Source organism: Oryzias melastigma, linkage group LG5, assembly GCF_002922805.2.
Source record: "Oryzias melastigma strain HK-1 linkage group LG5, ASM292280v2, whole genome shotgun sequence".
NCBI classification, from domain to species: Eukaryota; Metazoa; Chordata; class Actinopteri; order Beloniformes; family Adrianichthyidae; genus Oryzias; species Oryzias melastigma.
This window is the reverse complement of record NC_050516.1, coordinates 10,241,533-10,258,894: the sequence shown is the minus strand read 5'-3', so window position 1 is coordinate 10,258,894 and position 17,362 is coordinate 10,241,533. Positions and strand designations below refer to the sequence as shown.

Genomic DNA, 17,362 nt, shown 5'->3' with positions numbered 1-17,362 from the left:
CAGCAAAAATAACCAAAAAGCGGAGGAGGACATGAAAAATGAAAAACACTGCAATGCAAACCTTTGTTCCCTGTGATGTTGGCATTGGGAGGCGGGGTAGCCACCTTGAGGGCAAGGCCGTAGGCCCCCTGGAAAGAGTTGCTGTCTCTAATGAGGAAAGTTCCCGGCTCCTTGTCTTTCAGCACAGCTATAGCTACAGTAGAGAAGACTCGTTAAAGTGGAGGCATAAAGGAAAAGACAATGGTTGAGTCACTTGGGTGTATTAAAGACCCACTCTGATCATCTTCTGATCTATTTTCAAAGTGTTTCCAGTGTTCTTTTAATTATGACTATGGAGCTTTCAGCCAATATTTTAAAAATTACTGTAGTTTTCTAGGACATAGTTTCTGCAGATCAGCAGGGGTTTATCAGAAATTCACCTCTGAGTTGTGGGGACCCTTCCCATCATTCATATACATGCTCTCCTGCTAGCTTACAGCCCCTCATAACCCCAAACTGACATTACCGGTGCAACACAAATGGCTAGCAATATTTGCGCTATCCAGCCGTACAGTTTTGGGCCAGATACCAGCTCGGATGAGGAAATCAAAGATGGATCCAGTTGTCTTCAAGCAGATGCATCAGAATGGAGCTGAGCAGGAAAATGAATGGCTTGTCGCAGCACCTTGTATATAATACAAGCTTATTCCAACGGCCTTTTTGCATGTGCTTCAGATTCACAATTAGAATTAAAAAAACTCAGAAATTTAATTGGGAGCTTGATTTTGTTTTTCAAATGTCCTCCATCATCAGAAAATTGCCACATGAACATGTTAAAAACATGGAACACACCGATTTTCATCAGAGTGGGTCTTTGAATTCATTGACTTTACCCCTTGTAAGAAGGTTTGGAAAGGATAAAACATTCTCATCCTTGTAAAACTCAAACCTTGATCTCTGGAGATTCCTGGTTTGTACCAGTACTTGGAGCTGTCCTGGACAAACTTGGAATTCACTCGGATGTCTGCCCCCTCCCTGCAGCTGGGCTGTCCAGAACTTCTTCTTTGCTCTCCCACAGTTGGGGAGAAAGTGACATGATGTGTTGGTGAAGAAGCAGAGGAGCCACAGAACGAAGGACTGTGCCCATTCTGGGATGATGATGTCGAGGACAAGCGCTTCTTTTCTGGCAGTGGAGGCTGGAAGGCGGGAATTGTTACAGCGGTGTAGCCAGTATATGGGACATGGGGGACATTTAGTAACGAGTAATAGTAGGATGCTACTGGGAAAGTGGGTGTCTGGTATCCATCTGGCACAGGTGATGGAGGTTTGGTGTTGGCTGAGCTGTCTCTGTCGGGAGTCAGTCTTTGTTCTGTAGTGTCTGCAGCACATGTCGGGCACTGAGGAGAAAACTGGTCTGGTGAGCCAAGAGGAGAATTTGGGGAGGTGGTGGAAGTGCTAGAACTTAGACTTGTAGAGAGGTTTGCAGATAAATTGCTGCTGCTGTTAGATAAGGTATCCCCAGGAAGGGCGGACCCATTAAGCTGCACTTGGACAGGAGAGACAATGATAGTAGCAGTGCCCGAAGTGTGTGATGGACTACACTCTTTGGTTCTTCCAGTGAGCTCAGCTGCTTCAGCCTTGTCATCAGGACTCTGACAAGACTCACCTGATGGGTGTATGGGGTTTGTAGATATGATTGAAATTTGAGTTTGTGTCTCCGCTGGTACTGTTGGTTTGGTGTTTGTATTGGAGTTTTCTATGGCACTTTCCTTGTTTTGAAAATGGGTATCAGTAGTTATACTATGAAAAGGGGAAAAGAAAAAAGAAAATTATCTTCCAGGTCCTGCAGACAATTACTTATGTAAATGCAGGTCATATGCACACCCACCTGTCCTCGGTGTGGGTTGGGCTGCTGCTACCAATAAGTGTGTAGTCATGATCAGAGTCTAGTCCAGAAGTGCTTGACTGATCATGAGCCTCCCATTTACTCTCTGATCCCTGAGATGTATCATCTGCTGCTTTAGTGTTTTGCACTATCACATAAAAAAAAATAAAAGCTTAAAGTGGTCTTTTATAAAAGGAACCAACGATTGAAAATCTTCTAAATGTTTTTTCTTACCTTTGTGATTGTCAGCTTGCCCTTGGTCTTGGGCTCCCAACGTGGTATCTGGCGGCCTTCCTTTACCAGGAGAAGGGCTTTTTGCAGGTAGAGGAGAGGCTGATCCAGAGTGGTAACCTGAGGCACACCCATGGCTCTCGTGACTCTCAGATGGGGATGGCTCATGTGGGGAGCATGGGCAGGAATGACGGGGCTGCAGAGGAGTGTGGTACCCACTGCTTGCTCCATCGTGCACATCCATTAGAGGCTGAGGGACGGGGCAGACCCGCTGTGGCATGATGGCAAATCTCGGTTGTTCAAGGTTTGAAACCTGGTCCAAAGTGGGAAAGCAGTGCCGAAATACAGGCACTGGAGATTTGCATTGCCAGACCCCTGCTCCTCTTGCCAGCTCCCATGGATTCTCGCTTTCCCAAAGTATGGGTGCCTCTCTTGTCCGCTGTACCCCAGCTCCTTGAGACCAGTGCGAGTTCTCTGACTGGTCTTGATGCACAGAGTGGAATGCTTTCATAAAGCTGGACTGGTGCTCTCGCCTGTTGTAACAATCTTGACAAGGACAACAAGGGGGTGATGTCGGAGAGCTGAAAATTAATTCTCTGTAAGGACTTAAAGGTTGTGGTGGGAGGTGGGACAGGTGAGAGCTTGGGTTGTGGCTGGAGTAATGAAAGAGGTGGCACTCATCTCCAGTGCACAATCTGTTTGAAACTGGCAGGCTTTGGCTGTGTACAGGAGCATGTTCAGCAGTTGGATGGGAGTAACATGGTCTGTGGAGGCAGGGCAGAGACGGTGCTGCCGGTGGACATTCCCAGGGTAACTCAGGTAAAGGATGGGTACTGTGGCGATGGCAAAATTCCACATGAGTTGTAAGAGGAGGATGGGATACAGATTTAGATGGTAAAGCTGGAAGAGTTTGGCTTTTCTGATGTCTCCTAGTGCTGTTGCAACATCCCAGATACTGACTGCTAGTAAAACAAGGCTCTCTCTCTCGCTCCCATCCTGAATCTCTACACTTTGTACCCGACTGACATGACTGCTCTCGTTTTACACCCTCAGGACTTGACAGGTCCCCATCATCTAGAATCGCTGTTTCTCTGTCACTTTCTTTTTCTCTCGTTTTCTCCATTGCTCTGTCTCCCGTGTGTCCCTCTCTAACAGGACATTCAGTATTTTCTCTTGCTGCGTTTGTCTTCAATGGGGACAACTCCAGTGGACGATCAGGTTGGACTGATGGTACTGAGGATTCTCTGGAGCTACTTGTGTAAGTGGGAGACTGGGGGGATGTGGCAGGCTGGGATTTGACAGTTGGGCTGCTGGTCAGGCATCCATTCAGTGAGGCAACCGTACCAGTTGTGCCTGGCCCACGTCGCTTCCTCACTTGAGCATACAAGCTTCCATCTAAAGGACCTCTTGTGTGAGATATGTCTGTAAAGATAATAACATTCAGATCATGTGGACAAATGTTTCTATTCTGACACATTCTCATTACCAAGTCATTTTGATGCATGGTTAAGGACTCAAGGTGTCAAAAATTGACATTTTGGGTGTCCCTACCTCATCCTTTTTTGACGTGCTGGCTGTTCCGATTAAATCAAGGCATCCAACCTCTGGGATGTGTACCAGTAGCAAGATCCTAACCCTAACCTGCTACCGAACGTGCATTGGTCCTGGACGTGGATCTGTACTGGACGCGGATCAGTACTTGTTCCGGATGCATTACCGGTTCCGGACGCAGTACCAGACACGGACAAGGCTGGTGTTCGCATACCGGGTTAGGGTACCGGTACCGGCTGCCTTGCAAGGTTTGATCTGTGTCCGGTACAGTGTCCAACAAAACAACCAGACCCCCTGATTAAATTGTAACAGTTAGCAAGTCAAAAAATGACTAGTTAGGGACACCTAACCAACAAAAAGCCACGTTGAGGGGTCCTGAACCATGCATCAATATGTGACGACATGGAAATGAGAGTGTGTTGTCTATTCCTGTGGGGCTTTCTTGAAATCAAGTAGATTTTTTTTGCATTGGTTTGCATGTTTCTTACTTTCAAGACTGTCTTCTCGATGGAGATTGAAGTTCTCGTAGGAATCCCATCTAACCACATGGTCTGAGATGTTGTAGTCTACCTTGATGGAGGAGTCATTCTTGTTGGATTCTCGACCTTAACAAGATGACGTGTGAAAAAAAAACACAAATTAGATATAAAGATTAGTTCAAAGTATGCAACAGAAGAAGAAAAAATAAAATCTCACAGCCCCCCAGATTGACAATTTCTAGTGAAGTGTAAAATGTGTACTCTCAATATAAAAGAGCTGACAATCCTTACCTTTGATTTTTTCTGGGCCACTAGAAAAGATGAACTCCACTGAAGCATCTGGAGGGAATCTGTCATCTGCAGACAGAGAAACAAAAAAAAAAAAACACAGAAGGCAGTGACAAAAATATCCAGAATGTAACTACAAAGAAGGACAAATTCCATCAGAAGATGTGAATTGTAATGGAGAAAAAGCAAATAAATATGCTTTGCTCTTTTCACTGTGGAAATAAACAGACCAAAACAAAAGGATATTAATTTAATAAACACATTGGGAGACATCAAAGAATGCTATCATATAAAAGCTCCTTTTTTGACAACCAACTGGTGTGATTTCCATTGAGTTTCTTTATAAATTTTACTGTATGTATGCGTCAGCATCAGAGAGACTGCCAGGAGACTGCTGCTTAGTGGGCCATGTGTAAACATTTCTGTTTCATCTAACCTGACGCTGTCATTTGCTATTTGTCTCAAATGCACACTACAGCAGTCAGAGGGGGAAAAATCAGTGGGTCTGACTTTAAACATCCAAAAATAAAAGCAATGGCTGCCCTATTTTTATCTTATTTTGATACTGAAGTGTTTCAAAAAAAGAAAGTGGGATTGTTTACCTGTGGAGGCCTGGTCTAGCTCAGTCTTTCCAAACCACAGCTGGGCTCCATGAACCGTGCAGGTGTGGAACTGGACTCTAAACACCACCTCCCTTTCTGCCGCTCTGCTCCTCCGATGGTAGCACTTCACCTATGCACAGAGATTTATTCAGGATGTTTGCTTCTTATAAGAACTCTCAAACTGACAGGAAAACAAGAGGTTCATAATTAAAACAGCCTCTGTTTGCTTAGTTATACAGTTCAACGCGTGTTGCTGCTATGGCAACCAATTGAACTGGGCTAAAAACACACACTTCTGAGTTGCTAAGGTTCCTACACTCTTCAAGAGACGTAATAGCTGAAATGTTCAAAGCCTCCAGATTTCACCAAAGTGATTTAAAAAAAGAGCCAAGCACTTTCAGTCAGAGATGAAGTCATTCAGCTGCTGCTGTGACACACTCATGTAGTTGCAGATAAATGATGTGATTCAAACTAAATTCTACTGGTTGCACATTAAATTCTTACCATGATGTCCCCTTTTAGAAGAAGTGCTGGCTCCATGGTCACACAAACCTTTCTTGCTCTGGAACTCTGGGGATCACTAGACAGGCAATAAAAAAATTGGGCACTCCAGCTAATAAAAGCATGTTTTAGTTGGATAAAACACGGGTAAGCTACATCTTCTTTAATGTAAACACAGACCAGGCGATGTTTAAACACAGACATTAGGTTGTAGAGTCACATCTGTTAGAGGGACTTAAAGAAGGATGTAAGTCTACCCACAGGAGGGCTGTTTGAAACACACACAGTAACTCAAAACTCACTATACGCCCGAGGTGTAGACCAGCTTCAGAGACTGGTAGATTTTCAGGAAGGGATAAAATCCTGCACACAACAAAGTCAAGAACAAAAAAAGTCAGTTTCACTTTAAGGATGGCTGTCAAGTTGGTACACCAACAGCGGTGGGCGCAGACTGACCTCCTCCTGTCTGAAAGTTTGGCAGTGATGGAACGAGGATCTGATGCAGGAACAGAGGACTGCTGTTCATCTTGATCGTACCGGATAACAGTCCACTGAAGTAGTAGATGTACCTGTGAAGAAGAAAAGACGACATGAGACGAAAGAAAGTTTGCTGCAACAGAAGAAACAGCCTTTTTTAAGAGTTTGTCAGACCTGTTCTGAGAAGGCTGCAAAGAAGATGAGACTTTGTCCTCACAGAACTTCCTCATGGCCAATGTGGTGAGAGCCTGGTCAGCTCTGTGCACATAAACAGGAGTTCATGAATGTGCACATACATTTCAGTCCTTAGATAATGAAGTAGCTTAAGCAAAAACAGAATCTATAATACAAAATATTGCTCTAAATCATTTTTGATTGGAAGTTGCAAAACTAAAAGTATGCCTAAAGCTTTGTTTCCACTGAGCGGTCCAGTCTGGTCCGATGGTGCGGTATATGGTCCAGTTAATTCTGGTGAGCGTTTCCACTCAGTTAAACCTCGCTTCCACTGAGCGGTATGTTTTCACGGTGTATGCATGGTGTAGACCGCTAGCGTGTCATTGAAGGGACATGCTAGTGATAGCACCTAGACTAGAAAAGCAGCGACAACGGAGGTCATCCAGCAGCTCGTCTTTAACAGGAATTGAATGTTGTTTGAAAGAAGATTACAAAGAATTTTAAGATTTAAGATTAAGAAGAATACCTCTGTAAAGAGGAAAACGGAAATGCTAGCTTAGCGCTATATCAGTGTTTTGGAATAGAAATACTTTATTCATCCCAAGCTTGGGAAGTTTTCTTGTGTGGCCATCATTTTCTGCCAATCAATGGGTGGCTACAGAGGCTCCACCCCAACTGTCTCGTTCCATTTTTCTATAGACCTACAATGGATTGGGGCCCTCAAGAGGTACGATTCTCTGTTGTTTAATGGATCCATTTTACAATCAAAATGCTCAGAATTCCATACCATACTGGACTACACCGTACTGGACTGCACCAGACCGCTCAGTGGAAACAAGGCTGTGTTTAAAGTCTGCCAATTTTTTTTACTGTACATTTAAATTTGAAGAAAAAAACAAACAAAATAATCCCCACAAAATGTTGTTTTCTTCTTTTAAAGAACACTTAGATGTCTCTTTGAAAAAAAAGCTGCAAAACAGTACTTTATAAAATGGTTTGAAACACATAATTAAGAAGCAAGGAAAAAATTACTTTTACACAGGCTTTGCAAAAAGATATATTTTAGTATGTTCGCCACCAAATATGCAACAATAAATATTGAATTTTTTCACGAGACATTTATTTTTTTAATTCAACTAAAAACTACTCAAATAAAAATTTTAAAATAATGTGTGTGCCATTAAAAATCGATTTTACACATATATTTATCATGCGTGTAAATAACCAAATGCAACATACCCAGCTGATATCTTGCTGTAGTGCATGTATGCTGCCACAATGACCCCCGTCTTTCCTCTGTGTCCCTGTTCCAGCACAAACCCAAATGGTCAACAACACAGTTTTCCACATACTTTTAAAAGGATCGTAGCACAGAAAGCAGATGTGTTCAAATACAGACTTTGCAGTGAAGCACCACAACATTTTGGGGGTCGGAGGTCAACCAGGTCTCCATGGCTTTACAAATGGCACAAATTCTTTCAAGTGGGGGGGCGTGAAGATCAGGCCAGCCGTGGTCCTGCACCTGGACCACAGAGGAACGTTTTTTGCGTAAAAATCTGATGGGTGTTGTCCTAGCCATATTTGTACAGTAAAACACAGTTTATAAACAGAATCTAAATGCTGATGAAGCTGTGAGTGTTGAAGATGTATAAAGCTTTACCTTGGGGTTGAGTCTGGTGATATCATGCCTGCTCTCGGATAGATTTAGAAGCTAAAAACATCAAAAATGTATAGAATTACAACGATTATTTAAAAAAATAGTACAGTGTGAAGCAATGCCACAGAAAATCACAATTAAATAAGTACTTAGCTAAGCTGAATGATTTGAATTTCAACTTTGGGGCTTGTCCGGAATTGCTGAATTTTAAAACTATAAATTTAAAAGCAAGCCAAGGTGTAACTAGAGACCAACTTGGCACTGAGTTTTGTTACCCATCACTACTTAATGATCAAACTTAATGTTTTCAGAAAATGTACTAATGAATGAGAATGGATACAAGCCAGAAGAAACAGCCAATACATTGAATTAATTTTGGTTTGTCAGACGAACCAAAAAGTTTTCTTGGTGCTTTGATTTAAGCATTGATGCCACTTCCTTCAGGTTCCTCTGGTACCGCTGCTCCTCCAGGTCTGGCAGGAAGAAGACGGATATGATCCTCTCCGTGATGTAGGTGAGGTCAAAGTCATAGTGGCCCTCCATCACATGCTCCATCACTTGTTCTACGCTTTTACTTCTGCACAATGTGGAAAGCCAGTTGTCATCAAAGCTGGATTCTTTTGAATCAGTTTCAGATGGACTTTTTAGCACAGTACCTGGGTAGAGAGCCTCTCTTCTTCTGAGATGCTGATTTTGTAGATCCGTGCTGGAAAAGAAGTAAGAAGGAATGAGCCGTCCCGTTCAAACATGAAGCTGATAAAACGTGCACAAACCCACCAGATCTGGCACTGGAGAGCAGGTGATGGTCACCTGAGAAAAGAGAAGCGTCAGGTCATTTTTTGAAGCTATAGTGACACACTTATTTATGTCCTTGATGTTTGGATCTTGTGCTTCTACAAGAGGAAGACGTGAAAGGAGGGAGGAACTGAGGAGGAGAATAGGAACATTTGCCCTTCTCAAATCTGCTTAGAGTCATCTGTAGCAGCTGACCTGAAAAAGCATCTGTCAGCATGATTTCTGCACGTCCACATGTTGGACTTGAATGATTAAAAAAAAAAAAAGAAATATCGAACACATATGTGGGTTAACGCTAACAAGCAAATGTGGATGTAGAATTTTCTGTTGTCTTTTTCTGATTATATTAAAAACATGTTGTTTGTTCCCTATTTCATGCTGATTGAAGACCAATAAAAATGACTGATTTGTTTTTTCGGCCTTTTCAGAAGACAGATGTCATTTTTTTGTGATTTTTTGGCAGAAGACACTACATGTGGTGTGCAGTCTTTTTACTCTTCTGTATGGAGAGAAAATAGACTTACTGGATTTCTATGTGTGTATATTTAGACTTTTTTTAAATAGTACTTATCAGGACATATCTGTTAAAGAAAGTGGGAAAATGTTACATTTTCACAAGATATTATTTACGATCTAAGTTCAAAGTGGCTGATAAGAAAACTCTGATGATTCAACATTCTAGCAGCATTTAAACGCATCACTTACAAAAACTTGGAAACTTGAAGAGTCTCTGTCTATAAATGTGGTTTTGTGTGCGTATCAAGCGATTGGTGTAAACTTTTTAAAGATTTCCATATGTGTTTAGTTTTAAATATGCTGCAATTTTAAGTTGTTTGTGAGTAAATTGTATTTTTTTGTATTTTGTCATTTTTGTACATATAAATACTAGGGCTGAATCAATTAAAAAAATTAACTAATTAATTTTAAATCTGGAAAAAATTAATCGCAATTTTTTTTTTAGTCACAGTATTTGCCAGCCACTTATTATCTGCAAATAATTATATTAAATTGGACACAAAATTGTACATTTAGAACTTTTATTTGTAACTCTTACAAACCTAGAGTCTAAAACTCAGTTTTGGTCTATATTTGAATAGTCTTTCAAATTTTCAATTTGAAAGACTATCTGCTTGCTTACTTAGTACAATTTTAATCAGTGCAACCTCTCTTATGTAACACTCCCTCAAATTTTTTCTTTTTTTTCATGTTGTATTCACACACTTAGACGTAAAATTATGCAAAAACAGAAAATTCCATCTGGAAAAATGGGATTCGTTTTGCTGTGGAAATCCCAAAAATGTTTTACGAACTGTTTTTACAACATAGAATGAAAGTTTTAGTTGTAATTTTATAAAAACAGCAAGAATAAAACTCGTTAACAAACTAATCAACATACTTTTGATTGAAAAAAAAATCCAGGCTAAAGTCACACCAGGCATTCCTAAAATTAAGAATTTCTGGAATTCTGTTATTTTTTTCAGCTTGTACGTTTTTTTTTTTTTTTATGCTTTGTTGTGTTTGTGAAAAATAATAAAACCACTTTTTGGGAGAAGTTTGATCCAGCTGGATTTTAGGTAGGCTTGGCTTGAATCTGCACAGATGGGGATGTGTAGATTCCAGATCCATTCTGAACTGCTCACCCCCCATGACGTCGGTGGGCGGGACTTTCGTGGTGAACAGTTTACGCAATTTTTAGACAACGCCGGTGCTTGCTATGGTGTGGAAAATTCATGTCGGTCCCCATCCCAAAATAAAGTTATGGTTGGTTTCTTCGTTGAATTTCTAATAGCAGACAGCTCTGTTTGGCTCCGCCCCCCACAGCGGGTGTACTGCTGCTGCAGCATTACGGCTGTCAGATTAACTTTCGTTCTCCGTCTTATTTATTAAAATAAAAGATCGCTTTTGTCCAAAAACAAAAAATGAATGCCATATTATCTCTTTAATTTAATAAAATCTTAATCCCAGATTGTAAAAACAAGTTTAAGTCTGTTTTAGACAGAGCTTTATCATGTTGATCTCACAGCTGCACAGCAGGACGCCTGAGGTCGTTAATTCATATTAACAAATTAATTATGTTCTATTAATCGTGCGTGTTAACACGTCAACATTCACAGCCCTAGTAAATTACACAATTACAAGTATCCAAACTTAAGCAAAAATCCATTCTATGAGTTACAAATCAAGAATTACACACACATACATTTAAAGTTACACACAAATCAGCAGACACGTTACAAATCAAGAATTACACATACACAAATCTAAAGTTGTACACAAACCCCCAGACAAAAGTTTACAAGTCAAGAATCACACACACACAAAGTTACACACAAACTGGTAGATTCAAGTTACCAATCAAGAATTACACACACAAATACAAAGTTACACACAAACAGGCAGACACAAGTTACAAGTCAAGAATTACACACCCACACACACACAAATCCAGTGAGACTATTCTCTCTCCATACTTCTGGTGGACTCATGATAACCCATCAAAACCATAAATGTGCGCACCAAAACCAATAGGATGGAAGCTGGTGTCATCCAGGAAGCAGATGCAACTTTCCTTAATTTTTGTACATTTATCATAGAAAGTAAATAGTTAAAAACCTGGAAGGACATAATTGTGCTTAATGTATGGTAAATATTCACAAGTTTTTTTTAAGTTACTACCCCTCCTGGAGAAAATGTTATGTATAAATATTCAATGTTTTCTGACATTAGATCCTTTTTGTCTTTGTATTTGCACAATTAACATGTTTAATCAGTAAATGTATTACTTTAAATGGTAGGCTGAATCTGTATGGTTACAGCAATGGCAGCAGACACCAAACATTTGACTAACAGAAAAAGAGGCATTAAATGCATAGAAAGACCTCCTAAAACATGATGAGCTGCAAACTATGTCGTCAGTGATTTGGTGTCACAAAAATGAGGCCAACCTGCCAAAGCGTGGATTGTATTTGCTCTCTATGTCTGTGCTTCATTTAAAACTGGCCGAGAGCGTTTCCTCCAGGGTGACTGCATCCAAACTTTACTACAGTATGCTGCTGCATCTCTGACTCTTAAAAATGCATCAAACTTTTACTGAAAAGCTGACATTGTATGTTTAGAAATTCACTTTACAATTCAGTGGTCCAGTGGCAGAGTGTCTGCCCTGAGACTGGGAGGTCATGGGTTCAAATGACTGAACTGGACTGAGTGAGAGTTACATCACCCTTAAAATGTGTTTTACTTCCGGCTCCAAATGAAGTCAACTCAGTAGCCATATTTTCGGGTTATGGACGCCGCCATGTTGGGGGCTGACAATGTCAGTAAGCTGTGATTGATCTGTGCAATTTTTTCTATGGCCACTACACTTGCCAATCAGGAGAGAGCTTGTTGGAAGTGCACTCCTCCACTACTTGAAAGTTGGCTATAAGAAATCTGTTATTGCTGAATTTTGGGTTATGGGGGACCAGCAGGCTCCACCTACTTTCATTGAGGCGTCTGATTGATCAATTTATAACTTGAATGATGAACTACAGAAAAAATGTCATGAAAAAAATATAGATTATCAATAGAAAATGTTGTCACCGGTCACAGGCAAATGCCTGGTCTTCTTTGATTAGGGTCCCAGAGGTTTGTTGTTCTTTCAGAAACTACTTCTTCTTCACCTTTTGACTTATCCCATGTTTTTGGGCGAAAACAGTGGATGTCCACTGTGGCGAACAGTTTTCGCATCAGTGATTTATTTGGCAGAGTTTTTACGCCGGATGCCCTTCCTGTCACAACCCTCTATTTGAAGGGCACAGGGACCCAGACAGGCAGCAGCATCAAGGGTCTTGACAAGGGTCTCTGGATGGGGATCAGTGGACACCCCGGGGATTGAACCCAGGTCTCCTGCATTCAAACCCTATACTTAGCCCACTGAGCCATCCAGCCACTTCCTTTCAGAAATAACTGGTCACAGCCTTCATCATCCGGTCTTTCCATTACGTGGATTACGGGAATCTTACTGATCTTCCCACGACGTGGGTCAAAGTTGAAGTGCTACCTGGTCTTGCTAGCTTATACTCACAGGACTCTCTTGTGATAATGGGATTCAGCAAATGTTTTTTTTCTTAAAACTCGACTTATTTCAGCGGCAAAACCCGGATGGTATTGAAATTAACCTATGCAAATAATACTTTGGAAATGTTTTAGAATAGAACCTTTCTCAACGGATCTACCAGTCCGAGGATTCCGTCCCAGTTGATTGAGATCATTGACCACAGTCCTCAGGATTTGGTGAGGCGAGGATGAATCTTTTTGTGTGACTCAGGTTGATCAATCCCTCTGGTCCGAGCTATGACAAACACACGCGGAATCCCCCTTCTGACACCAAGGTTGTGTCAGAAAGGCTATTCTGACACAAAATGACTGAGAAACAGCTGTTTATTTCTCTATAGAAGTCTATGGGATTTTGTCGTCTTTGAACAAGCGGGTACTTCCTGTTTGAACAAGTGGATACTTCCTGTTTGGAATGCCAATGGCAGGGGTCACTCAATCCAACTCTTTTATACAGTCAATGATTAAAATCCAGGGTTGGGTCACAGCTAAGACTCTAAACATGGAACCCAGAGCCATTCTGTTTCACTCAGTGTTAAGGGCTTGATTTAGGGAGTAAACAATGGTTCCTGAATGTGACTACAGCTTACTGTTCCCCCAGAGGATGGGTCAAACCCAGAGAATCCATTTCCTGCACCCAGGTGTGTGACTAGACTGTTATCCAGGCAGCTTTTAAGTTTTAGTGGTCATTATTGAGGTAAAAGAAGTGAATAGAGTGAACACACATCTGTTTATCTGCAGGTATGAAGTTGACGGAATTTACTTAATTAAGAAAGGTTGTATTTTTTTGTTTACTTTTTAATAGAGTGCAATATTGTATATTAAGTAAGAAATTTAGATAAATAGTAAAAAGGAGTTAATTTTGCCTCAATTTGGTTCAAACATTGATTCTTGGGTCATGGTTTTGTTTTGGTTCAATTTATGATTTGTGTATTGCGAAACAACAACAACAAAATTTAAAATTCAGAAAAATCAGATTTCTAAATTTGCTATGAGCAAGCAACAATAACTAAAAACATTTCAGTTGGCCTTCATTAAGCCTGGTGTAATTTAATAAAACAATAATACATATATTGTTTTTAACAAAAAAACATGTACAAATGCAAAAGTATGCAGTAGGGATGCAACAGTTCACTTTTGCCACAATTCAGTTCAGTGATGTAACATACGGTTTGGTTTTAAACCAAGAATTGTTGCTTCCACTATAGTGATTATTCATTAATAAAGTTAAAACAAAATTTATGTCCATAAAGCTAAAACAAGCGCTTATTGTCTTGTAGTCATCGAATATTAACCCAAGATACAAGAACATTTAATTGAAAGTAATATGAGTAAAGTGAGTTAAGGCTCACAACTGAAGTGAATCCTGTAAATAATATAAAAGCAAGCAAAACCTTTGTTAGGATTTTTTGTCACAGTAAATATTCAAAATCCTCCCTTTTAATGCATTAACACTATTTACAGTCATATGAAGAAATTAGGACACCCTCATTAAATAATCAGCTCTGTCTTTAAAAATGATCATATATTAACGTCCACTCTTATTTTGAAATTTTTTACAATATATTACTATTATTTCACTCAGAAAAAAAGATCTAAACAAAAATTCATATTTTATTTGAGATCAGAATTTGGCCTTTCTGCTTCGTATTGGCTATTTTTGCTCCTTTGGTGGAAATTTTATCACCAAGACAGTTTTTTGTGGCATCTACCAGTCCCTCAAATGTGTCTTAAGTGTGAAGTGTCTAAACTATATAAGCAGAAATTACATTCTTTTGGAGTAAAATTTCATTGAAAGTTTTAAATAGGTTAAAAAACTATTTTAATGTCAAGTTCTATCACTTGGATTAATATTAAATGTATCCAAATATGTAGCTTTCATAGAGTGTTCTGTTTTTTTTACATGATTATATGCAAGATTGTGCTGACAATGCAACAAAAGATCACAATGATGTTGAGTAAATTACAAAAGGAAATGAGAGAGTACAGAATTTCAGCCAAAGGGAGAACTTAACAGGTTTAATAATGGTAGTTAGGCGAATGAAGGGGCCGGTTTCAGGAAGAAACAGTAGGAGACAGAAACAACACAAACAGTGCCCTAACACAAAAACACGCAAACACACGCAGACAACGGACAACCCAGAGGCAGGGACGGTGGAAATGCAGGAATGAGGCAGAGGGCTAAGACACTAAAGTCAACAGGAAGCAATTTGCAACAGGATATCTGTGCTGGTTGACAGAGGTTCTCACACAAATCCATGCAGAGTGTGCACGTGTGCAGGGGAGCTCTGCCCGCCTCGGGCTCTTCATTAATGCATGCTGCAGAAGCCGGGAATGAGGCCATCTGGTTCAGTTCGTCTTGCTCATCAGATAGGTTTTACTAAGGTGCCAGTGACAGCAGTCCATCTCCGCCGCCGGGCCTGACCGACTGACTAACCGGGGGGAGACCCTTCTCTTCGGGGGTTGAGGTTTTCCTGTTTGTGGAGCAAAAGTTTCCGCTCACTTCCCACTAAGAAATGTCATCATGTTGCTGGTTGTGGACTGAAGCTTTCTAAGATGCAAGCTTCAATCTGTGACCAATAAAAGTTTGGTTTAATTTGATTACATTTCCATCAAGAGATCCTTCAGCATTGTTTATAAAATACAAGGATTTTGACATTTATTTTTGTTCTGTGTCTTTATGATAGATTCTTACTTTTTCACTATGTTCTGAACTAAAAAATAAAGAAGGAAGAAACAGCTTCAATCTAAACATTTTGAAAAATTCATGTTGCTAATTTGCAATGTACCATTTAAGGATATTTTTCATATAATGGAAATAAAGTGAGCGAGATGAGGTTAAAGTCCCACCTTTACCCTCTTTTTCATCCGTTTTCAAAACAGTGGTCTTTTAATTATAATGAAGTAGAGCAGGGCAATATGGAATTTTTATATCACAATACAGTTTTTTTTCATATTTAGCAATAACAATATATATCATAATGTAAACCAAATAACAATATATATAGCTAAGAAAAGGTATATATGTATATATATATACAGTATGTCACAAAAGTGAGTACACCCCTCACATCTCGGCAAATATTTAGTTATATCTTTTCTTAGGACAACACTGTATAAATGATGCTTTCACACAATGAACAGTAGTCAGTCTAAAGTTAGTACAGCAGTGTAAATTTATTGTCCCTTCAAAATAAATAAAAATACAGCCAATAATAGCTAAACCCTTGGCAACAAAAGTGAGTACACCCCTAGGTGAAAATGTGAAATGTCAATATTTTGTGTGGCCACCATCATTTTCCAGCAAGGCTTGAAGTCTCCTGGCCATGGAGATCATCAGACCTTCACATGTTGCCAGTGGAATCCTCTTCCACTCCTCCATCACAACACAACGGAGATGGTGGACATTTCACACCTTGTGCTCTACCTTCCTCTTCAGGATGCCCCAGAGGTGTTCTATGGGGTTTAGGTCTGGGGACATGCTTGGCCAGTCCATCACCTTTGCCCTCAGCCACTTTAGCAGGCCGGTGGTCATGTTGGAGGTGTGTTTGGGGTCATTATCATGCTGGAACACTGCTCTGAGGCCCAGTTTCCAGAGGGAGGGGAGCATGATCTGCTTCAGAATGTCACAGTACATGTTAGAATTCATGATTCCTTCAATGAACTGTAGCTCCCCAATGCCAGCAGCACTCATGCTGTCCCAGATCGTGACACTTCCATCACCATGTTTGACAGTAGGCAAGATGCACTTGTTGTTGTACTCCTCACCTGGTTGCTGCCTCACATGCTTGACACCATCTGAACCATCTGATCTTGGTCTCATCAGACCACAGGACATGGTTCCAGTAATCCTGGTCCTTAGTTTGTCTGCAGCAGACTGTTTCCAAGCTTTCTTGAGCATCATCTTTAGAAGAGGCTTCCTTCTAGGACGACAACCATGCAGAGCAATATGATGTAGTGTGCGACGTACGGTCTGAGCACTGACAGGCTGATCTCCCATCCCTTCAATCTCTGCCCCAATGCTGGACGCACTCATCCGTCTGTTTTCCAAAGCCAGTCTTTGAATGTGATGCTGAGAACGTGCACTCAGCTTCTTTGGCCAACCATGGCGAGGCCTGTTCTGAGAAGAACCTGTTCTCTTAAAGCGCTGGATGATCGTGGCCACTGTGCTGCAGCACAGTTTCAGAGTGTTGGCTATTTTCTTACAGCCTAGTCCATCTTTATGTAAAGCAAAAATATGTTTTTTCAGGTCTTCTGAGAGCTGACGCCATGAGGTGGCATGTTGAACTTTCAGTGGCCGGTTAAGAGAGTGGGAGAGCTTTTTTTTTACAGTTTTAACTTACCTGCTAACTGATGACACCTGAGACAGTGTAACACTAATGGTTCACATGACAAGAAAAGAAAATGATAATTTGTGCTCAATTTGTACACTTTCACCTAGGGGTGTACTCACTTTTGTTGCCAAGGGTTTAGCCATTATTGGCTGTATTTTTATTTATTTTGAAGGGACAATAAACTTACACTGCTGTACTAACTTTAGACTGACTACTGTTCATTGTGTCAAAGAGTCATTTATGCAGTGTTGTCCTAAGAAAAGATATAGCTAAATGTTTGCTGAGATGTGAGGGGTGTACTCACTTTTGTGACATAC

The 17,362-nt window shown here is 40.5% G+C and overlaps 1 protein-coding gene across 3 annotated transcripts in view; it reads right to left on the bottom strand.

The window, feature by feature from the left end:
• Nucleotides 1–17,362, bottom strand: part of LOC112145486 (tensin-2) — a 39,062-nt gene that overhangs the window by 3,333 nt on the left and 18,367 nt on the right. For all 3 annotated transcript variants that reach the window (XM_024270750.2, XM_024270748.2, XM_024270752.1), the window contains 17 exons: nucleotides 8,602–8,634; nucleotides 8,481–8,530; nucleotides 8,218–8,401; nucleotides 7,828–7,878; nucleotides 7,567–7,689; nucleotides 7,407–7,471; nucleotides 6,168–6,251; nucleotides 5,973–6,085; nucleotides 5,819–5,879; nucleotides 5,520–5,595; nucleotides 5,016–5,145; nucleotides 4,417–4,482; nucleotides 4,135–4,251; nucleotides 2,099–3,517; nucleotides 1,868–2,012; nucleotides 929–1,779; nucleotides 62–193 (listed from right to left, as the gene is read on the bottom strand). In XM_024270750.2, the coding sequence (XP_024126518.1) occupies nucleotides 62–193; nucleotides 929–1,779; nucleotides 1,868–2,012; nucleotides 2,099–3,517; nucleotides 4,135–4,251; nucleotides 4,417–4,482; nucleotides 5,016–5,145; nucleotides 5,520–5,595; nucleotides 5,819–5,879; nucleotides 5,973–6,085; nucleotides 6,168–6,251; nucleotides 7,407–7,471; nucleotides 7,567–7,689; nucleotides 7,828–7,878; nucleotides 8,218–8,401; nucleotides 8,481–8,530; nucleotides 8,602–8,634 (3,700 nt within the window). The remainder of the gene's footprint in view (nucleotides 1–61; nucleotides 194–928; nucleotides 1,780–1,867; nucleotides 2,013–2,098; nucleotides 3,518–4,134; nucleotides 4,252–4,416; nucleotides 4,483–5,015; nucleotides 5,146–5,519; nucleotides 5,596–5,818; nucleotides 5,880–5,972; nucleotides 6,086–6,167; nucleotides 6,252–7,406; nucleotides 7,472–7,566; nucleotides 7,690–7,827; nucleotides 7,879–8,217; nucleotides 8,402–8,480; nucleotides 8,531–8,601; nucleotides 8,635–17,362) is intronic.